Genomic DNA, 21660 nt, shown 5'->3' on the forward strand with positions numbered 1-21660 from the left:
GCTGGATGGCTCACATTGTTACATTAGTACTATGACATTGGTTGTCAATAGGTGAGGTGTAGCTAACATTTTGATGGTGTAGAAGAGACGTCTATCGCCGGAGGGGTCTGTGATCAAGTGTGAGTGGCTTGTTATCTTTTCAACCACCTGCTTGTACAGACCGTGTGGTTCCCCATCACCTCATGTTTCTGTGTTAAATGTTGACCTGCAAGTAAAAACAGTTACAAACTAACTTTAATTTTTTAAGTACATTAAGTACAAAGTACACTATTGGTCTCAAAGTAAGTAGCACTACTGTAGATGTGACTAAGACTTCCTAAGTGAGTCCAGTAATAATTATACAAAAAAAATACTTGTGTGCAATGTTACAATGCTGAATGTCAAACAAGAAATACAGTATGATATCTCAATAAAGGAGATGTGAACAACACATTTTAAGAAAATATCAAAACCGACTACTACTTTATTCATTAATTCATTAATAGATCGTCTTTTTTGACCTTGAAAGATGTTGTTGATGAAAACGGACTTACTTTGTGTAAAATCAACGTTTTGTGCTTATTAACTGCTTTACTTATTTGTCCATTCAGGGCTGCTATAGAAACATGTGAGAGAGAACACTCCCAACCCCACATATGTAGATATCCACGGCTCTTTCTAAGGTAATGAAAACACTGTTCTTACTTTCCTTTCAGTTGATTAAACACCAAAAAAACACTATTAGTAATGATATTTTCCATTTCAACCAATAAATTCCCCTAATCGTACATACATATTGTTTTCAGCTCTAAGAAGGATATAAACAAAGTATCTAAAACTAATAAATGAAACGAATAAACTGAAAAGGTTTGATGTGTAGGAAGTTATTTCTTTTATGAAATTCTTGAAATGTTGACCAAATTAGTTGTTATTGCAAAGGTGAAAATAAACGTGAAGCTGCTTTCCTGTTGGTCACATCCCAGAGAACAGAAAATGACCACAGGTATTATAAGGGAAATTTAACTTCGAAATATGTGACTTTGTAGTATAATTTATACTATATTAGTAGAACAGTAAGTCCAGCTCTGATACTTTAGCAAAAGTACAAAAGTACCAAAAGTAAATATATTCATTTATAAATTAAATTCATTCAACAAGTATTATACGACTGCATCATTCATAAATTTGTGTCTTCATCAGGTGGTTGTCAATATTTTGTATCCTGTTTGCCCTTTAAAAAATATTTCCTCTCATATTTGGAGACCTTTTGGGCTCCCTGATACAATATCAACCATAAAATGTGTGCCCCCCCCATCCCCCGACTTGATTTTTGTTTGTTGCCTCAGTGCAGCAGTATGCTACGGGGCTACTGAAACACCAAGGTTATTTATTGTAAATATGATAAGTGAAAGAAGTCAAACAAGCAATGAAAGCATTTAGAAAGAGTTCATTTTGAGGACATTAGCCACAAATGGATCCAAGAAATTAAATTACCAACACTGTATGTACAAAATCCACATACAAAACATGTCAATTTAAAGGGCATATTTGTCTCACATTGTATCGAATACAGAATGTATTGTGGGGTGTTCTCCACCGGGGGAAGGCGTGGATTTTCAACCTCTACTGTGTATCTCCACCAACTCAATGTCACTGTCATAAAGGAAATAAGAAAGCACAATTTTGAATGTCATATTTAAAACGAATGACTATGAATGAATGACACGCATTGTTCTACTGACTGACCCCCGATCTGCTAACTGTCTTTCTGACTCCTATCAAGCTCAGTGTCCTCGCTGTCAGAGGGATTTGCCCCAACTGCTTGATCCTGAACCTTTCGCCCATAAAATGTTCCTGTGTCCATTCCCATTCAATCTCACTAGTTGGTACAGCAAAAACATTCACTATGGTCAATGACCTAACTGCACAGTGTTGCCTTGAGGCAACAAACCAAAGAACCCACTTGGAGTAACAAACTAAGTATTTAAACATTTTTTCTGAAGTTATTTAAATTTAAACAGGTTAAAAAGTTAGATTTGTCTTAACGATTTGTGTCCCATGCAGCTTGGCAGCCATAAAAGAATGCTTCACCCCAAGAGAAAAGGTCACACCCTCTCATTTGATTGGACACAGAGATGTCTGCTGACATTATATACATCGTTTTAATTTAAAAGAATTAAAGGGGCGGTGTAAGGTCCAAAAAAGTACTGTGTTGCCTGAGGGTAACAGTATGCCATAGAGGGTTAGGTGACTAAATGACACATCATAATTCATCCATTCATATATTTTTTATTATAATGATGCTGTGAGACTATTATTAAAGGGACCCAGAGGGAGTAATGCCAATGAAATACTTGTGACTGTGGGAGTCAACCTCTTAAAAGCTGTTACAAGAAACCCTTTGTATTTCCCTGCTTGATGACTCAAACTCAATTGAAATAAGTTTTGGTTTTAACTAACAAAATAAAATAAAACAAAAATAATTGTAGTACACACAACCAGTCCCAGCTGTGGAGACATTGGCACGGCCGTCTTTCTCTTACAAAAGAAGCTTCACAGACTTTTCAAATGGAAAATGTGATGATTGTGTTGTACATTGTTATGTAGTCTATCCTCCAGCGAGAATAAACAACAAGCGGCAAACTACCATTAACAAAGACTAGATATTACATTGTAGGTGCAGTGCTTCCTTCTGGACCCGCACCCCACCCCCTCTCACACACAAACAACAACTCATTTCCCATACAGCCTCACAGCTCCATCTGCTGTTGCAAAGTGTCCCATTTAATTGCTTGCAAAGACTGCTGAGCTAAAATAAAACTGAAGCAAAGCAAATAGAATTGTCTCAAAGTCAAGTGGGCAGCTTCCATTATCACATTGTAAAAAAGTTGACTGCCCCCCTGAGGATGTTCAGGAGACCACATGCTCGATTGGGTGCCTGAAGAAGTTGAGGCAAATGTTTTATAAATATTTGATTAAACCATGAATCCTTTAATGCCATTGTGTGGATTACTGTTAGTTAGTCAATAGTCAAAGGATTGGAAAGGTTGGCACATTAAATGGGCCGAGATGATCCAGCTCATGTCCTCTTCTCTCTGCTCCAACGTCCCCCACCTGGCACAAGATGTAAAGTACAGATTTGTTAGTCTAAACTTAGTAGGAAAAGTAGGAAAGTAGGAAAGGATGTAGCTCGCCTGAGGTTTGTGTAACAGTGTTTGTACTGTGTGTGTGTCACAATCTATTTTAATTGTTTCTTGTCTTTTTTAAATGTTTAATATGTTGAATGCAGTAATGGAATGTAACTACACTTCTGAACTGCAGTAAAATCTTGATATATTAAGTAAACTGATATTTTGATTGCACTACTTTTATGTATTTCTACAGTGGTCTTGGTACTTCTACTCAAGTAAAATATCTCAGTACTTCTTCCTCCACTGCTGAATAGATAATAATATGCATTCTCTTGTGTTGGACCAAAGTCCATTACAAACTTCTTGGGACATTTAATTTAAAAGTGTATTTTATTCTAATGAAATTTATACCTACGCAGTACATATACAGGCACGTCAAATCTTCCAAGCCGCATTGTGTCTGAAAAAAAAACGAACAGGCAGCGCATCGGCCAAGCATAGGAAGGAAGACAATTTGACGTCAGCATTCAAAAGTGAAAACTAATGGGAAACTTGAGTCACATCGGCTTTGGATTCCAGGTAGCGGTGCAGCTGGAGCACAGCAGGTATTTGAAACTAAACTCACATCGACTTTCTCTTCCTCATCAAACAGTTCAACAGTTCAGGCTCCGACGGGGCACGTTAACATCTGTTTTGTGTGTAGTTTCGAATGTAAACAGGAATATGTGGTAAAAGTTGTGTTTTATACAGGTGTGAAAACTGAATTTAACATACGGACTGCGTTCAACAAAGTTACATTTATGACGTTTTGATGATTTTCGAGAGCCCATTTCCCATTTTGTTAATCATTTTCATTTTCAATTTTTGTTAAACGCCTACTCAGAAGCAAATGACTCATTGTGGGAGTTTGGTAATGTCAAAGGTGAAACGCACTGTTTCAAACGGTTTGGGGGATTTAGCGGGGATATACTAAAATCAAATACAATGACTTTAGAACAAACGTTGTTTTTTGCCTAATACCACGTGTGGGTGTTGTGAGGAATGTTTTTCTACATTTCGCGCCATTTAGCAAAGGCACCATCGGATCTCTTCTTGTCTTTCAGAAAGCTCACGACTGAGTTGACCATGGCATACAAAGAATTCTTTATTGTCCTGATGTTTTTGTGCGGTAAGTACATTTCCACATCTGTCTTATCCTAGCACACTAGCAAAAACCTCCGTGGTCCTGCACAGGAAAATGAAACCACAAACATTTTTCACAACGGAAACTTATCTGACACATTTCAAATGTGTTGCTGAGTGTCAAAATCTGCAAGAATATCTCATGTTTGCTTTGTTTGTTTTTCTTAGACCTGGCTGTGGCCCTCCCAGGTTGGTACAACAAAAACACACACAACTTTGAAACGTTGACGCAAATTTGAAAAATGTTTGAATGTTATTACTCTTTCATAATAGTGTTAAATGGAAAAACACAAATGCAGAAGCAGCCAATGCAGATTAATTTTGTCCCTTTCAGCTCCAGTTCACATCTAGTAGCCCGCTCATTTCTGTCCGTCTGTGTTTCACAGAGAGCACGGTGTCCTGCTACAGGATCGAGCCGGGAACGATTGCCGGCATCGTCTGTGCCGATGTGCTGCTGACTGTTGTCATTGTCGTTGTCACCTACAGATGTGCTGGATATCGGCGTCAAAAGATAGAAAAAGGTGAGGCGACGGCGCGTAAAAGTTCGGCCTCACAGATCTGCTCATATGGCTCAGATTATCATATTTTGACAAGATTCTTTGTTTTAATGTGTAAACATGTTTTGGCCGCTTTGAGAGTACTATGACACTACATCCATTTTAATAGGTTCTTGATATTTGATGATGTGCTTTGATGATTTGCTTTTGTCAAATACTAATGTATCTCTCTATGTCTCCTCCCATCTCTTCACAGCCAACGAAGTGTACATGAATGTCAGAGCTAATTGCAAGAGCTAATCTAAAGGTGGTGCAGTACATTATAAGATCATGTTTAGTTTTTTAAATCTAATTTTTTTTTTTAAATGTTAATTAGACATCCAACAATATGGCACACAGACATAATGTCTTACTTATATTGTTATTCATCAACCTTGGTGACCTTGTAACTTGATATAAATGTCACTAAATCCTGAGTTGATGATGAATTAAAATAAATATATTTTTTGAATTCAGTTTCACCATGTCTGATAATATTCACGTTGAATGGATTGTAATTTTTGCTGTCTATTTAGATTTTTTTTATTTATTTAGTTGGTTTGCATGCTTGTGTGTTTTGCTTTCTGTTTTAGTTACTAAATGTTATATAAAGTGGCTAAATGACGTGATTGGTGTGACCAACACAGGAGACATGGCCAGGCCTGGGAGAGATGATGTTAAGGAATTTATTTTGAGTTTAGATTTGCTCAGAGCGGCTTTACTATTGAACTCAAGGGTAGCTCTTCAAATTATTGCATTAAATGCCTACATCTACAAGAATAATACATCTTTTGGTTTATACAGCTCGAATTCCCACTTCCAGTTACACGTATGCCTGGTTTTTGAACCATCTATGTAGTATTAATAAATTATTACTAACCATTAATTAGAGCACTTGTTTAGAACTCACATATCTTTGTGCGCTTTAATAAAAATGTCATAGGGCTTCAATATGTCTTGTTGCTGCAAGAAATGGAAACAGCTTTTGACATAATACAAAAAAAATTTCAATTAGGCAATTTTTGTTGTATAGCACATTTCAACAACAAAGCGTATGCTGCGTCTCAATTTTTAGTTTTAACCGGGAACAGAAAGTAGACCAGGTGGTGAAGACATGAGAACTGGAGTGATGTCATTCATACATTTCAATAAGTGGAAAGCAACATAATAGCTCTCTTCCTGTAAGTGTTATCCATCATTCAAATGATTTAATCAAGATTCATTTCAAATCAATGTCATTATATGTGATTCTCTTCAATTGATTGTTTCTATTTTCAGTCTCAGTCTAGTAATATGCTGCACCTCGCTATTTTAAGGAAATGTTCAGGGCTAGTTTGTTCACTTTCACCCGGTTAGACACTCTCTCCAGGCCTTGATTTAAAATGGTTGCAAGTTCTTGTTTGTTTGAAGCATAGCTGTAAAGTGTGGTGTCGTCTGCATACATTGCCTTTTTGGCATTCTTATTTGACAAAGGGAGATTTGTGAGAGTAACATATCTACAATCAGATAAACTACCACAATAAAGACACATTGCAATCACTCAGAAAGATAACTGACCACCCAAGCTCCAATACTAATACTGATATCATGCTCTATTACATCAAATGCAGCACTAAAGTCAAGCAAGATTGTGCCGATCATTTTCTTGTAGTCCATCTGTATCAGTCAGTCATCAGTTAGCTGGTCAGGGGCAGTTCTGTCTGTGTGCTTGCTGGCAACTAGTGATGCGTTTATTACGAATAAAATAATTCTGCACTTGCTTGAAAACGAAACAAAATTTTAAAACAAGTTTCCTCGAAAAAACATTTGTTGGGCCGGACATCGTCATTAGACACCCCCCCCCGAGCAACTGCAGCAGTGGCTGTGGCCAACCGCCTGCTCTAAACCACAGGTCATGAGGAAATGCTCTCTTCTGAGATAAAGTTTCATGCATCTTCGCCGAAACTGCAGGCATCGTACATCTCATCAGCATTGACATCACTTGGGTGTGTCACAAGTATGTTATGAAGTCCAAAAGAAGACCCATGATCAAGTGATAACATGTGACAGTCTGGAAGAATGTGTAACCCTCACATGAGTGTGACATTACAGAAAGGAAACAATAACAGTAGCTTCCTCTTCTGTGTGATGGACTCCCTCCTCTTCCTCCTCACGCAGTCACATGTTGACAATTGTCACAGAACTGCCAGTATCGCTGGTGTGGGCAATTGTAAATACTCTGGCTCTTGTTTATAGGTGTGACCGCCCCGGCTTTAAAAAAAAAAAGAACAACAGCTTTTTTTTTTATTTCCTTCTTCGCCAGAAACCAACATGAAGATGTCTGATGCTCTTTGTATTTCTGGTTTGTTCTTTGGTGAGTGGTGCTCTATATGTTTGATCCGAATGAGTGCATGCATTATTATAAGCTTTTTTATTTACTCTCTTTCAGGATCTACAGAAGGACAGCAAGGTACCACTCAAACTTTTCCTTCTTGGGCCATTCTTGACCACCATGTTGTGAGGTTTGGTGTTACAACGGTGTGTTTTCCCCTTTTTACAGACTGTGATTCATGTTACCTGATTAATATGGGGTCTGTATTGGGCATTTTTGCCTCTGATATCATCTTGACCGTCCTCATCAGCATTTCTGTGTTCTGTTATGCGACTCACAACAAGAGAAGGAGGGAATGGGATTCTCATGATGGTGAGCATTCAAACCTTTCAGAAATGTGTTTTATGTGGTCCATTTTGTCTGTTTTATCATTTAACTTTGAGGAAAAATAATTAACTTCTCAGCATGCTGGTAATAAGGCAGGTAGAAAGTAACTTTACACTTTTTAACAGCCAAAAGAAATCTTCCATCATTGTCATCAAAGAAAATGGCAGAAGAGGTCACAGAATCTCCCTACCAGGTAAAGCAGAACTAAAGTATTAAACATACAAAATATTACTTTTTTCGAGGTTATCTATCTATATATTATTTGTGTTTAGATGATGAATTGTTGACCTTTTTGTAGGAGTTACACGGAGTCCAACCAGATGTGTACACCGAGCTTCGGCCCTTTAGGAGCATCAAAAGCGGAAATATAAAATCCTGAACAATGCTTTGTGTGCAAAAAATAGTACCCCACACATCTTTGTTTGTGTGTGTGTGTGTGCCACTCATACCCCCGCAGCACTAACGTGTATTTTGCATGTCGTATCAAGTATTGTGTTGTGATGTTTACTGCAAAACATTCTTGTTTTTTTTCTCAAGCTGTATTCATTTATATTTAAATAATTGTAAATTAAACTATTTTTTAAAATCAAGCCTATTAAATAAGATGCAATCATTCGATTTCCTGTTTTTTCTGTATTTATATTTCAGGAGAATACATTTTCACAATAAACACTATACTATAAGACTATATCGAGATAGAAGTAAAAGCCTTTCAAAGATTCTGTTTTCAATGATCTAAATAGTTGTGCATGTTTCAGAATTCATTTTCTAACATTTTTCATACACGATCAGTAGCAGCTTTAACCATTTTCAATGCATAAGTGTGGCACAAGATTGTCAAAACCCCTTTATTTCTGAGATTAGTTCACATGATCAAATAACAAAATGCATGTAAAAACTAAATTGGGATGAAAAAGTCCCAGAAGAAACTGTAAATGGAAGAAATCAGGCTGCCCGTATGACTCAACAGTTGGCAGGCCCTGACTCATCATGAGGAAGAAATAGAATCTGGAAAAAAAACAAAAAACAATTGGCATTCAACATTGTACCAAATGAATAGCAGAGCAAAATCTGTGAAACTGCTTCTGAAAATTTAAAATGGACAGAATGTCACTAATTTAAACGTTCATTATGTGTTGCAGTTGTATCCCACGACAGCCGGGATGAATAGAGATAAAAGCACAAAAGATTTTTCTGACTTAAATGATTGGAAACACACCCTTGTACGATCCCCAGGAGGCTCAAACCTTTCTTGGAGAGCGGAAGCTACTGGGCATTTGCTCCTGAGGTGCAAGAATGTAGATGACAATTTACAGACCTTTCAGAATAGCGGTCACTGTATGCATTCATTATCAAAGAAACTTGTTGCAATATTCTCCATGGGAATAAAACATGAATTACCTATTGGATGCGTTTCAGCGCGGATAAACTCCCTGGTTTCTGTGGAATGATAAAATAATCATTCATTATTTGATGCTTGTTGAAAAAATGTATTAGGTTTATTTAACTGAGAATCATAATCTTACCAGCATAGTCTGTATCTGCTCTGTTGCCCACTGGAGCAGGTCTGCCATTGTCCTCCAAACTATTCCGATCCATCAGTTCTCTGCTCCCACCTGGGGCAAACATACCATTCGACCCGTGAACCCTTCCCTGTGCTGCCTTTCTTTGGCTGCCAGACACTTGGTGGTCCAGCTCCTGAGCCTCCTGAGCCTCCTGCGCCTGCTCTCCGCTAACATCGGTCCGCTCTATGCTTGCTGGCTGTGCTCCGTGTGGCCCACTGCGCTCCCCACTGCCCTGGTCCCGCACCTGCGTCCCCACATTGGTTATCCATGTCGATGGTGCTTTATCGTTGTCCAAAACTTGGGAACTCATCATCTCATCACTGTCATGGCCTCTGAAGGAATCTAAAAAGACTGAAGGTTAGCATTCAATCTGCATCAGTTGCACTTTGACATATATTGGGGTGGAAATTGTTAACTTGAATTTAGGGGACTGAACCTTTATCAGAGACTTCAATCTTCAAAATTAATTTAAGTTGAATTAGTAAATTATACCCTGCACACCTGTAAATCTATTGGGGCCTAAATCCTCTGTCGATCTCGCCTCTGACGTATCTGTGAGTGAATATATTTGAGTCATACCAAATCAAAGGACTTTGAGAAATAAAAGTTATGAGGTAGTTACTACTGTCGTAGTTTCAGTATATTTCACTGTACTAGTAATTCATTTCAAAATGGAAAAATACCTTCAGAATCTTGGTCTTTCACTGCTTTATTTGGAGGGTTTGCTGGAGATGTGAGAAAAGATATGTGAATAATCACTGAGGTGGTTAAATATTATAACAATCACATGCCATCAAAAGGTGTTGCTATACTAAACCTTAACAATAAAGTTATTCAATGAACACACACAAAGAACAAGTATCTCTCTTCTGTATTTCTGCGTTTCATTTTAAATTCACGTTTACATTCTTGGGAATCAAAAAGTACTTTGAGTGATGCTTTTCTGTTTAAACCCTATCTCAGAGTATCTGAAAGAATCACACACCTGTAACATTTTCAGGTATGATCTTTTCTGTAGATGGGGGGAGTGAATCTACAACAAGAGTGAAGAACAAGTTATGTGATAAAAGTTGTAGTCTGAATACTCTGCATGAGGAAAAGATACAATTAGATTAATGAAATAAATAAGAAAATAATCTTACCTTTTAGAAAGCTCAGCACATTTTCTCTTTGAGCTAGAAAAGAGAGAAAGACCAAGACGATTTAATCACTCCTGATAAATCATCAAACATTTCTATAATTTTTTCTCTCTTCGAGTTGGTTTACCTCTGATTGGGGCAGTTGCCGCCATCGCCAACGGTAGAAGCAGACAAAACGCTAAGCTGAAACAAATAAAACAATTAAATCAAGTTTGAAAAGCGTCTTAAATTGAATTTTAAGGCCTGTCATTTGCAGTTGGGAAATAAAATATCTTTCAATGACATATCTAATAAGGAGAGACATGAAACATAAAAACTTACAGCTTCATTGTTGATGTTGATCCTCAGCCAGGAACTGTTAACCAGCAGCTATTTCACGTACTGCTGCTTTGTCGTGAATCCCTCCCTTTAATAGCTCTTCCCGTTGTTAATCAGATTCTGACGAGATGTATCAGATTGAGTACCAAGTCAAAGACTATGTATGTGTGTTTAGCAGTGCATGACGAGCAGCCAGAGAACCAACAATTAGGAAACAGAAGGAGTCAACAAGGGTCTATTCATTACATCAACCATTTAAGATGGAAACAGATGTTCTCAATATTCAAACTCACAGAGAGCCTTTGTCTTTCTTTCTATTGTGTGTTAGTTACAGGTTGGTTACTTCAGGAAAATGCCACGGGCATTTTCTATGACTGGGGTAGCCTTTCTAATGATGCCACAGAGCATAGCCATTGTTTCTGTCACCAACCATTGTCCATTTGACCCGAGGGCCACATGTTTTCTCTTAACAATGACCTTTTTCAAACAGGCTCTACACTGACCTGTCTTTTAGAAATGCCTCTATGTAGAAATATCATGAAATTGATAGCACAATCGTGCAGTTGGGCAGGTGATTAGAAAAAAAAGCTTTTACCAAATGATTTCATTAGAAGCTTGGTGTGTGTTTCTGCTGTGACGTGCTGTTTGTGCACATTAACCGCGTGTTTTGGGAAAGATGTGCATTTAAAAGATTAGCTGACAAACCCCACCACTGTGGTAACTGACTGTCTGACTCCTCACAGAGGAATGCAGATAAAAGTTTATGTTTCAGTTAGACCTGTTGGTGGCAGAAGGCCGTCCACCCCCAACCCCCATGAAAAAGAAAGCAGAGCGCCCTCTGCAGGAAAGGCTGTTCGCGCACTAAGCTCTTGATCCAAAGCATCGCCATATTGACGTCCCAACAACGCTGAGAGGTAATCGTGTTATTTAACCACAAATCGTCGCAGGTTTGATACTGCCGACGTGTGTTTTAAATGTAAGGAAAAGTCGACAACAAACAACGTAGCCGTGGTGCCTTTTTCTGTTTCGATCACAGTGTTTGTAAGACGTTTTTTCAAGGCGTTGTCAGTCCAGTTGCCTCGCCAGCCACCAGGCTATTCACTCCCGTAGCCTGCTAGCTTAGCACTTTATAGCTTTAACGTTGGTAAATATATCTTTCGAAGCTTGTTGTTTAGCTATGCGTCAATAATAACCACGGTCATTATGATTTGGCCGTTTGGATTTGGGTGTTTAATTATTTCCGCATTAGTCCCACCGTGTGGCCGAAGGCTAACGTTAGTAGTGACTTTCCAACCGGCGTTTCCCTCTGCTGTTGACGAGCTAATGCTAACTAGCTAGCTAGCCTGACCAGCTGCCCGGTTTTTCTGAGAACTATGCGTTAGCTAACGTTAGCCGCTAGCTCCACTGCACTAGTGCAGGCCTCGGGGCCACACAGTGTTTCTGCGTATGCTCCCCTTTTCGATTTAAGTATGTAACGGGCTAACTGGCTACAAGTGAAAGAGGGTCTTTTACAGCAGATAGCATTCAACGATTTGATTATTCATTTCAGAAATCCATTCATTTAATGGAGCCTAGCTAACCTAACTTGGCTACATTGGCTGGCATACATTACCTCCACAGTGAGTTCATGTTTGCTTAATTGGCAGCATTGATTTTAATCAACCTACTTTTTTTTCAACAGATACTGCTTTGCTGTAGTCCCCAGTGATGACTGTATTGAGCCCTGTACCTCCTGATTAGACTGGTTGGATGCCCCCATTTAACATTCAGGTCTCTACATTTCACACACCATGTTTTAACACTAGACGCCAATAATTATTAGGTAATAAATGGTTTGAGTTTGTTATTTAAATGAATAAGTTTCTCTTTTAGCTTCCTTCTGCATGGAACCTCTGCAGATTTATTTTAAAATTCATCCCAATTCAGAGAGAGTGAGGGACATATGGCTTTTGAACTCGTGTGAGATGTCTGACTGTTGTATTCTGTTTGTTTTTTATCTGTATGCCCATTTTAGTTTTCTTACCATAAAGGCATCTCAACTGCTCCTGTTTCAATTCATCTATCACCACCATCCTGGAGGGAACCCCCCAGGTATAGTTTCCTTATAATTGGATCCCCTTATTTCATTCACATACACCATTGTGTATTACTACACGATTGCTTTTGCATTGTACTTGTTTGTACATGTTTTCTGTGATTTTGAGTGACTCACTTTTTAAAATCTCTTTTTATCTTTAGGAGATTTAGAGACAATCCCGTGTAGAATATGTCAGGCCCTGTCCCAAGCCGCTCCAGAGTTTACCCTGATGTAAACACACAGAGACCACGGGAATACTGGGACTATGAGTCCCATGTTGTTGAATGGGGGTAAGGCAAAGGGAAACTGTTGGTGCTTTAGTTGTATTAGTTTGCTTATTGCTTTGCATGATGATAAACAAATGCTTTTTGTTCATTTTAGGAACCAAGACGACTATCAGCTAGTCCGAAAACTAGGTAGAGGCAAATATAGTGAAGTGTTTGAAGCCATAAACATCACAAACAACGAAAAAGTGGTCGTCAAAATACTGAAGGTATGGAATAATTAACTGATTGTCCTTCATGATTTTTATAAGCAATGCATATGTCCCTCACTAAAATACATTCATATTTTTTCACCTCAAAGGAGATTTAATGTACCTAACAAGACTGTCTTTGTTCAAAGCCGGTCAAGAAAAAGAAAATCAAGAGGGAAATAAAGATCCTCGAGAATCTGAGGGGTGGCCCAAATATCATCTCACTGTTAGATATCGTTAAGGATCCTGTGGTAATGCTTTCTCCCATTCTTTGCTTTTCACAAATGTAGAATTAATCTAAATGCAAGTTTCGCACATTTACGTTGTTTTTTTCTTTTTCCTCTCAGTCCCGAACCCCTGCTTTGGTCTTTGAACATGTGAACAACACAGATTTCAAGGTAAATACCAGTTCTCTATTGACATATTATTTTGGCTGTCTATACAATTTTTTTCTTCTTTTTAAATGTCTCACCTTTCCCCCCTTTTTTTTCATAGCAATTGTATCAAACTCTATCTGACTTCGACATACGGTTCTACATGTACGAAATCTTAAAGGTAGGAAATGGCTTCTGGTACGCTCGGTTCGTTGCATTAGTCGTTGTCACAGAATGAACCCCTTGCATTTGTGTAACAGTCTCTCTAACACATGTTATAGATTTTTGATTATTTATGTACATGATTTTCTTTTTACCCAATAGGCTCTGGATTACTGCCACAGTATGGGGATTATGCACAGAGATGTCAAGCCACACAATGTAATGATTGATCATGAACACAGAAAGGTATGGTCTTAAACGCTGACTGCGCCCCCTGTTTCTTGTTTTTGTTCTTTACTGTGACACCAGCTAATCATTTTTTTCTTTTTCTTTCAAATACATCAAATTCAATTTCTGTAACCTTGTAGCTCCGCTTAATCGATTGGGGGTTGGCGGAATTCTACCACCCAAACCAGGAATACAATGTGAGAGTGGCATCCAGGTACTTCAAAGGGCCTGAACTGCTGGTAGACTACCAGGTAAGCCTCTTATTCCTTTCCTATGTCTCGTCATGCAAGATGGTAAGCGTGGCGCTTTGGAAGTTATAGTATTGATGGAAACATAGGTGTTAAAAGCAAGTTTAGACCTTTTTTTTCTTCTTCATTCTAAACCTGTGTATCTGTTATTTGCAGATGTATGACTACAGCTTGGACATGTGGAGTTTGGGTTGCATGCTTGCCAGCATGATCTTCAGAAAGGAGCCCTTCTTTCACGGTCATGACAACTATGATCAGGTATGTAAAATAAAAGACATTTTATTTAGTCTTGTTGTCTATGCAGTCAAAAGCATGTGGCCTAAAACGTGCTGTGTCTGGCTTTCCTTTATTTTCCACGTTTCATACAACAAATGTTGTAGAAATCATTAGTTCTTACCCTTGACTGGGGCTACACAGTTCTGCTGGAAACCCTGGGGTTTTATGTCTTTCTCAGTTATCTCTGTAGTTATTGAACGTGGGTGGTTATTCATTAACAAGTACATTATTTAAAACGAACAAAAGTAGTAGTGTACAAAATGTGGACCCAGATAACATCGCATTTCAGCCCCATGGGTGGGGTCATTTGTTGTCTGGGGTTGAACACTGAATACAGCATTTCCAGTAAATTCCATGCCTCTTTTGGGCTTTTTGCCTTTCAGTTCTACTGGTACACAATGGCAGATGTTGAAAGTAATCATATTGTATAACTTCCCCACTGGGCTCAAAGAAAAGTACTTTCTGTAATCAGGTAAATGCTGTATACATTTTTTTTAAATTACTGTATTGCACTTAACATGCAACTACTAGTAAAATTAGAAATTCAGTAACCTATACAGACATGAAGTGAAAAATCCCTATTAATAATTTCAGAATATGTATATCCCTATATGATCCACCATAACTACCCTTTTATTAACAATGTATTCTCTCAATACAGTCAATCAATAGCCATTTGATTTTAGAAATCTGGAATGTCATTGAATTGTTGCTCTATGCTTTGTCTTGTCATCTTGCAGCTGGTGCGAATTGCAAAAGTGCTCGGCACCGAGGACCTCTACGACTACATTGACAAGTACAACATTGAATTGGATCCACGGTTCAATGACATTCTCGGAAGGTATAATCTTGTGGCTGTTTGATCTCGGTGAACTATCGTTGAAGATTTCCTCTTAAGATTTTGGCTTTTTTGTGGTTGTTGTAATTAATAACTCCTGTTAAATGTGATTCATGGTTTCGTTCTCTTCAGACACTCCCGCAAAAGGTGGGAGCGGTTTGTGCACAGCGAGAACCAGCACCTGGTCAGCACAGAGGCTCTAGACTTCCTGGACAAACTGCTCCGCTATGACCATCAAGCCCGCCTCACAGCCAGAGAGGCCATGGAACACCCCTACTTCTGTAAGTTTCTTGTGCCTTTTTTCCCCCTTTCCTTTTTACCCCGTCTGCAACTCTTATTTGCTAGAGTAAATTACCTCAAACCAATATTTGAGTGCAGCATGTGAAGTGGCCCGTTTGGGTCCACACTTTGAATTTTGTTTATGAGCCGCTAAAATCCACTTTTGTTTGCAGATCCCATCGTTAAAGATCAGGGAAGAGGGGCCACTCCTGGGGGAATGGCTACCAGCTCCACACCAGTCAGCTCCTCAAGTATGATGGCTGGTAAGTAACCCTGTGTTCCTCTGATAATCTAGTTGTTTGAGAATGGTTAAATATCAATTAAACAAGTATAGAAAGTTCCATCAATGTCAGAAAAGGTTTGTTGCAATACGTCGCTGTGGCTCTGGATGCAAACTCAATTAAATTTTTAAATTGCGATGGTTTTAAAATGGTAATCTGACTTCCAAATGATTAATATGCACCTTGTCTCTCTTAGGTATCACCTCAATGTCCTCCTCACAGCCACTGGCTAACATCGCTGGATCCCCTGTCATCTCTGCCCCCAACACTTTGGCCACACAAGTTCCTGCGGCCACCGGGGCTCAACCCTGAAGCCACTTCCTCGCCTGTGTTTATGTGCGCTCATGGCCATGTCCCGCCTAGCTCTCATTGCGGCCCAGGCCCGTGGCTCCCCTTTTTATGTTGAAAATAACAAAGAAGAAGATTTAAATTGCTTTTCACATTCAGTTATATTTTGACACACCTGGACTTGACAGAAATGTATTGTTGCACCTGTCAGGATTATTAGAATTAATTTGAGTGTGTTATTTGACAATGCCATTGTCTAGAAAACTCTAATAAGATGTAGACATGAAGAGAATGGATAATAAAATTTATTTTGTATGTTCCAAATATACAGTCTTGCTTGAAACTGTTTGATGGTGATCCTGCTGTATTACACTGTGAACCTCGACATGATTTCACAAAATAGAGTTGGGAATCTGGTGTGCTGCACTTAACAGTGCTTGCTGGTTGCACATAAATGTGCAGGAGTTGTTGGTGTTTTGAAGTTGTTAGATGCTATAATTCATTAATTGGACTTTTGTAGATATTCTACAGTTACTGTCAGGTTGCATGCACCCAATGCTGAGTATCACAGGGTCAATAGTTTGCCAATTTTATGTTACTTTCACTTCTATATGTGTATGTATGTGTTCATGTTTGTTTTTTATGAAGTCTCTTACACATGATTTTGATTACATAGACAATTTTGTAACATTTTGTTTTATGTCGGGAGGAGTCATCACCTACAAAAACAACTTCAAAAATAAACAATTTAAACAGGGCTTTGCAGGAGCTACATGTTTTTGAGCATACCGTCTTTTGACATGTTGCATTGGTAATCTACGCAGAACAGTGTAGTCGGCGTGTCTAATTGAATGTGTTCATCGTGAATTCCACAGCTTCACTTGCCGTTAAGTCTGAGCAAAGTGAGGGAAATGCATTCATCATTTTGTGAAGTGTTTCAAATATGATCAGTTATGGAGGCATTGAGTGTATTGTTGTACACGTTCACATGTATTTGGAAGCTAAATGTGTGAGCAAGAGCAGACCAACACATTCACAGCACATCTGTTCACTTCGGACCAAAATGGCGGGATGAAGCTGCAACTATTTGAGCTAGAATGGGAGATGAGTGAATAACTCGCATGCATGTTTCCTGAGAGGAAGGTAAAGGCCTTCACAAACCGGGCCGTAAAAAAAGAAAACATCCTGGTTTTTCCCAATCGTATGGCAAAAGTTTAAATGACACACAAAAGGCTCCTGCAAGAAGTCACGCCAGTTGTGTTACAGCTCCGGAGTTTACAAGTCATTCACGTTCGTTGCATCCGGTGGAGTCAAACTAACAACCGGTGTCCCACAGGAGCTGACACTGGACCCGCATCCCGTCTTTAACTGCAATTAAAACTGCAGCCAGATGCAATGTGGCTTCGCGCGTGGTATATTGTGGGTGTTTTTATCACGATAGCAGTAGCACGAGCTATTCGGGATGATGCTGCATTCAGGGGTTTCTCAAATATTGGAAAGTAAAAACACTAAATTATTTTGTCGTTCAATTGCTTTTTTGGTTGGACTAATTTTGACGACAAACGCAAATGCCTTGTATTTTATCTTTGAGTCAAGAAATAGCCATATTTACCCCACACCCTATAAAATAAAAAGATACGGGAACTGCATCAGGTCCTCGAGGTTGTAAAATGCAAAATTCCGCTGTCAGTCATTTTTTTGTATTTGTTTATTAACCAAATCCAAGATAGCGGCGTGGATCCGGATCAGGAACTACGAAAGAAGCCGCTTGGTAAAGACGAGTTGCCACGTTTCCTACAGTTTCTAAAGGCAGCATCAGCTGCGCCTGCTGTGGCACGCCTCGGCTTAGGTAGGCCCGTTTAATCAGCCCAAACTTTGCAAGGACGGGCAGAGTTGTGCATTAGTCTGGAGCCACCTGTTTTTTCTAAACTATTGCAAAATGGGGAAAGTGGCCGTCGTCTCGATTGTAATAGCTGCGTTAGCGGCGCTGCTGGGAGAGAGGATCTTAAACTTGAGGTAAAATAGGAGTCAAACCACTAAATCCCTAGACGACGTGTTTTGGGCTTTGTTGCTTTTTCAAACGAAGTTTGACATATCCGGGCAGCTATCCTGATTTAACGTTTGTGTTGAAAACATTTCAGGAAAAAGACATTGGCCTCAAGGGAGTTGGTCCAAAATCACCTCCCCAACTGTGTTGCACTCAAAAATCTTGGTAAGTATGGTATGCCTGGAGAAAATGAAGAGATTCATTGATCTTTAACTATTTGTGCACCTGTCTTGATGGTCATTGCAGATTTTGGCTCCGAGGATATAACGATCCTTGAAAACGGACTAGCCTTCATCAGCACTGTAAGTAATTGATTTAAAAAGCAGATACCTGAAAATATGCTTATTGGCAAAACAATGGCTCTCCTTTGAGTGAGCCTTTTCGTCAATAGATCCCGAAATAATACAGCAGTGTACCTGTGTGACCTTACCTAAGGTTGCCCGTTATCAAAAAGAAAATGATTCTCTTTTGTTTTGCATAGTCTTATAGATATGATCAATATAGCCTTCATCTTTCCTATGACCTCTGAGGAATAAGTATCTATTAAATGAATACCATAAAGGTCAGTTGGGCTGTGCATTTGGCTTTGTAAAAATGCAGAAATGGGTGTTACTTGGGTACCATACCTAGGGCCTGATACTTTCAAACATGCCGTGCAATGTTTTATAAATTCACTATGATTCAGTTTTTGTTTTTGTTTTTATCTCCAGGGTTTAAAGTATCCTGGACTGCCATCCTCAAATAAAATAGGAAAGATCTACACCCTTGATATGAAAGATCCTCGGATGAAACCAGGGGAGCTGCGCATGCCAAGAAACTTTGACCTGGAGTCGTTCAACCCTCATGGCATCAGCGTATACGTCGATCCAAGTGGTAAAAGTACTCAATTGACTCTTGCACTTTCTTAGGTGTGTCACTATTTCAAATAAATTGTAAATTAGTATGATACACATGGGATGTGCTTTTTATTATGGCCTTTTTTAATACAATTTTCAACTTTGTTCTCCTTTCTTGTTTATAATGCTCTGTTTCTCATCAGATGACGCAATATACCTGTTTGTCGTAAATCATCCTCAGCACCAAAGCCAAATAGAGCTGTTTAAATTCATTGAGGACGACCACTCACTGGTGCACCTGAAAACTGTAAAACATGAACTTCTCTACAGGTACAGTATAGGGACTGATTCCAATTGTACTTGGAATTTACTGAATAGGGAGATGTTGTCAATATCTATTGAAAACCATCCATTGATAAACTCTATTGTTCATTCAAAAAGTATATGTATATTGAGATTTAAAATGTAATCGTTTAATAAAATAATTCTGATTTTGTCTTTCCAGTGTAAACGACATTGTGGCTGTGGGACTAGAGAGCTTCTATGCCACCAATGATCACTACTTTAACCATGAAATCCTCAAAGGTTGGGTGGAGCTTCTTCTGGGTCAGCCTTGGACTAACGTTGTGTACTACAGTCCAGAGGAAGTAAAAGTGGTCTCAGACGGATATTACTTTGCAAATGGCATTAATATCTCACCGGACAAAAGGTAAGAACCATATGCAGAGCAACGCACGGGGTGATTCATACCTCAAAAGTCTACATTTCCTCATTTCTGCTGTTCTCACATTTATAGGCATATATATGTGTCCGATCTATTTGACCACACCGTGCATGTTTTGGAGGTGAAAGAAGACAATGCATTGGTCTCTGTGAAGGTAAATTACTATTGTATAATAATAAATTATTATTGAATGTTTCAACTTTGAATTTGTTAGTTTTTGACATTTCAAGAATCAGTTTCACTGCTGATGAAGGATCATGCTTTGCCCACTTTAATAATGAAATATTTAATCCTTTTGTTTTCATCAGACTAATATTAGACTATACAATACTGGTGTGCTATTGTAGTGGAGTAGGAACAATAGGGTAAATGGGTATCATAACTCGATAGTATGGCTGATATTTGCAGAATTTAAAATGAAGTGCTGAAATTGTGACATCTTTTACATAAGTGTGCAATGAAGGACATCTGATTATGTCAGATGCAGTTGATAAAAGCTGGATCGGTAAATAGTTAATTTATTTAATGTATAATAGTGGTATTCTTTGTCCAATGTGATTAAGGAATTCCCAAACCAAAACAAACCCATGGCAGAAAGTACAAGATCAATGATAGAATTAAAGTAATCAAGGCAAGATGCATGTATCTCATCATATTCTCCTTGTGTGTGACACTTTTCAGGCTGTGTCTGTGGGTTCACTCTGTGATAATGTGGAGGTGGACCCTGAAACTGGGGACCTGTGGTTAGGTTGTCACCCTAATGGATGGAAGATTTACATGGGAGGCCCCGAAGACCCAGCTGGATCAGAGGTTTGTCCTTCCAATTTACCACTTGTTGTTGTTAGAATCCTGTCAACATTGCAATGCCAGCCGAAACATGAAGTATGCATGGCTGCATCTGCACTGGTCTGCTTATCTAAGCAGCAGATCGAGCTATTCACATTCATCTTGTTCATAATTCTTCCTTTCTCTTGATTGATGTTTTCTTCCAGGTCATCCGAATCCAGGACGTTCATTCTGACAAGCCCGTGGTGACTCCAGTGTACTCTGACGACGGCCATGTGATCATTGGCTCTTCCGTAGCAGCTACCCATGGGGGGAAGTTGCTCATTGGCACGGTGTTCCATAAAGCCCTGTGCTGTGATTTGAAGTAGGCAATTACTGCTGGAAAAATTACTGACCCCCCTTTGTGAATTAGACAAGGTTACGTTCATTTGAATGACAATATATACATGAATATTACAGCACTGGTTTAAGGGGAGGTACAGTGCCTGGAAATCTAAAAGGATGATGGATCAATTTATATTTACATGGTTTAACTGGATACAGCCTTCTTGTATTGTATGGCTTTTACAGCATATTTGAAGGTGGTTTCAAACACAGAAGTCACTGAACTACACAGATAATTGAACCGCTAATAAGTTGCTGTGTATCATAAAAATAATATTTTTCACAGGTCACCTGAAAATGTGAGACCTCTGTACTGGATTGTATGGAACTGATTTTTTTTTTAATCCAATAAAACACAAAGTCTTGTATCTGTGGATTGTCTTTTGGTTGCAAAAAGACTGAAGATATTTCCAAATTTTCTTCAGGCTGTAGACTCCAAAAACTTTGGGAACTGCTTAATGGTTGAGCATAAAAGACTGTACGGTCTTGAAATGGTGTAAATATGAATGGGACAGAACTTTGCTGCAACAAGTCACATTATCATGACAAATATAATGCACTTTCCTGAATGGGGTCATTTCAAATGATCCATTTACTCGTTTTCGGATGACCAAATGATTCCGTGTGTTCTTCTGTTCCAACCTTCTCCTTACTGGTCCTGGACCACACAACCCCCCCGTTACAATACATTGTGAGTGATTCCTTTGGGCAAAATGCTGCACAAAGGCAGATTTAGAGGGAAAAGATCATTATGTCTGCGATAGAAAGCTCTCCGATACCCGACGATGGGACCGAACTAAAAACCCTCC

At 38.8% G+C, this 21660-nt stretch overlaps 5 protein-coding genes across 6 annotated transcripts; 4 read left to right on the forward strand and 1 right to left on the reverse strand.

Moving 5' to 3' along the window:
- The first annotated feature begins 3549 nt into the window (after positions 1 to 3549).
- Positions 3550 to 5504, forward strand: hcst (hematopoietic cell signal transducer). The gene is made up of 5 exons (XM_037454522.2): positions 3550 to 3715; positions 4214 to 4278; positions 4461 to 4481; positions 4679 to 4813; positions 5046 to 5504. Exons 1-5 carry the CDS (start codon positions 3654 to 3656, stop codon positions 5087 to 5089), a joined length of 327 nt encoding a protein of 108 aa, XP_037310419.1. The 5' UTR covers positions 3550 to 3653; the 3' UTR covers positions 5090 to 5504.
- A 1465-nt stretch (positions 5505 to 6969) lies between these two features.
- tyrobp (transmembrane immune signaling adaptor TYROBP) lies at positions 6970 to 8060 on the forward strand. Its single transcript, XM_037454521.2, has 5 exons — positions 6970 to 7181; positions 7257 to 7277; positions 7368 to 7511; positions 7652 to 7719; positions 7825 to 8060. Exons 1-5 carry the CDS (start codon positions 7139 to 7141, stop codon positions 7903 to 7905), a joined length of 357 nt encoding a protein of 118 aa, XP_037310418.2. The 5' UTR covers positions 6970 to 7138; the 3' UTR covers positions 7906 to 8060.
- Positions 8061 to 8257: 197 nt separating this feature from the next.
- Positions 8258 to 10953, reverse strand: LOC119197833 (uncharacterized). Of its 2 annotated transcripts, XM_037454460.2 has the most exons (10): positions 10552 to 10953; positions 10358 to 10413; positions 10234 to 10266; positions 10077 to 10124; positions 9775 to 9816; positions 9593 to 9643; positions 9053 to 9433; positions 8928 to 8966; positions 8746 to 8809; positions 8258 to 8534 (listed from the first exon to the last, which is right to left on the reverse strand). In XM_037454460.2, the coding sequence occupies exons 1-9, from the start codon at positions 10557 to 10559 to the stop codon at positions 8793 to 8795; spliced, it is 675 nt and encodes a 224-aa protein (XP_037310357.2). In that variant the 5' UTR covers positions 10560 to 10953; the 3' UTR covers positions 8258 to 8534; positions 8746 to 8792. The 2 variants fall into 2 exon arrangements, with proteins under 2 accessions (XP_037310357.2, XP_037310360.2); XM_037454463.2 differs by lacking the exon at positions 9593 to 9643.
- A 364-nt stretch (positions 10954 to 11317) lies between these two features.
- LOC119197754 (casein kinase II subunit alpha-like) lies at positions 11318 to 16832 on the forward strand. The gene is made up of 15 exons (XM_037454341.2): positions 11318 to 11462; positions 12230 to 12318; positions 12563 to 12639; positions 12787 to 12915; positions 13007 to 13118; positions 13250 to 13351; positions 13448 to 13498; positions 13596 to 13655; positions 13799 to 13882; positions 14005 to 14115; positions 14269 to 14370; positions 15129 to 15229; positions 15359 to 15507; positions 15679 to 15768; positions 15983 to 16832. The coding sequence occupies exons 4-15, from the start codon at positions 12815 to 12817 to the stop codon at positions 16096 to 16098; spliced, it is 1179 nt and encodes a 392-aa protein (XP_037310238.1). The 5' UTR covers positions 11318 to 11462; positions 12230 to 12318; positions 12563 to 12639; positions 12787 to 12814; the 3' UTR covers positions 16099 to 16832.
- A 1029-nt stretch (positions 16833 to 17861) lies between these two features.
- LOC119197756 (serum paraoxonase/arylesterase 2-like) lies at positions 17862 to 21219 on the forward strand. The gene is made up of 9 exons (XM_037454342.2): positions 17862 to 18090; positions 18216 to 18286; positions 18368 to 18423; positions 18832 to 18994; positions 19161 to 19287; positions 19463 to 19666; positions 19754 to 19835; positions 20363 to 20491; positions 20674 to 21219. The coding sequence occupies exons 1-9, from the start codon at positions 18014 to 18016 to the stop codon at positions 20833 to 20835; spliced, it is 1071 nt and encodes a 356-aa protein (XP_037310239.2). The 5' UTR covers positions 17862 to 18013; the 3' UTR covers positions 20836 to 21219.
- Positions 21220 to 21660: the final 441 nt, after the last annotated feature.

Source organism: Pungitius pungitius, chromosome 11, assembly GCF_949316345.1.
Source record: "Pungitius pungitius chromosome 11, fPunPun2.1, whole genome shotgun sequence".
Taxonomy (NCBI): Eukaryota; Metazoa; Chordata; class Actinopteri; order Perciformes; family Gasterosteidae; genus Pungitius; species Pungitius pungitius.

Bases quoted from the DNA above. Each gene is read 5' to 3' on its own strand.
- hcst (XM_037454522.2), top strand. From the start codon at position 3,654: ATGGGAAACTTGAGTCACATCGGCTTTGGATTCCAGGTAGCGGTGCAG. The intron at 3,716-4,213 runs GTATTTGAAACT...CTTGTCTTTCAG, and splicing joins GTGCAGCTGGAGCACAGCAG to AAAGCTCACGACTGAGTTGA. The intron at 4,482-4,678 runs GTTGGTACAACA...TGTGTTTCACAG, and splicing joins CCTGGCTGTGGCCCTCCCAG to AGAGCACGGTGTCCTGCTAC.
- tyrobp (XM_037454521.2), top strand. From the start codon at position 7,139: ATGAAGATGTCTGATGCTCTTTGTATTTCTGGTTTGTTCTTTG. The intron at 7,278-7,367 runs GTACCACTCAAA...CCCTTTTTACAG, and splicing joins ATCTACAGAAGGACAGCAAG to ACTGTGATTCATGTTACCTG. The intron at 7,720-7,824 runs GTAAAGCAGAAC...ACCTTTTTGTAG, and splicing joins TCACAGAATCTCCCTACCAG to GAGTTACACGGAGTCCAACC.
- LOC119197833 (XM_037454460.2), bottom strand. The intron at 10,267-10,357 runs GTAAACCAACTC...TCTCTTTTCTAG, and splicing joins GGCAACTGCCCCAATCAGAG to CTCAAAGAGAAAATGTGCTG. The intron at 8,967-9,052 runs GTAAGATTATGA...ATCATTCCACAG, and splicing joins AGCAGATACAGACTATGCTG to AAACCAGGGAGTTTATCCGC.
- LOC119197754 (XM_037454341.2), top strand. From the start codon at position 12,815: ATGTCAGGCCCTGTCCCAAGCCGCTCCAGAGTTTACCCTGATGTAAAC. The intron at 12,916-13,006 runs GTAAGGCAAAGG...TGTTCATTTTAG, and splicing joins TCCCATGTTGTTGAATGGGG to GAACCAAGACGACTATCAGC. The intron at 15,508-15,678 runs GTAAGTTTCTTG...TTTTGTTTGCAG, and splicing joins CATGGAACACCCCTACTTCT to ATCCCATCGTTAAAGATCAG.
- LOC119197756 (XM_037454342.2), top strand. From the start codon at position 18,014: ATGGGGAAAGTGGCCGTCGTCTCGATTGTAATAGCTGCGTTAGCGGCG. The intron at 19,288-19,462 runs GTACAGTATAGG...TTGTCTTTCCAG, and splicing joins AAACATGAACTTCTCTACAG to TGTAAACGACATTGTGGCTG. The intron at 19,836-20,362 runs GTAAATTACTAT...GACACTTTTCAG, and splicing joins ATGCATTGGTCTCTGTGAAG to GCTGTGTCTGTGGGTTCACT.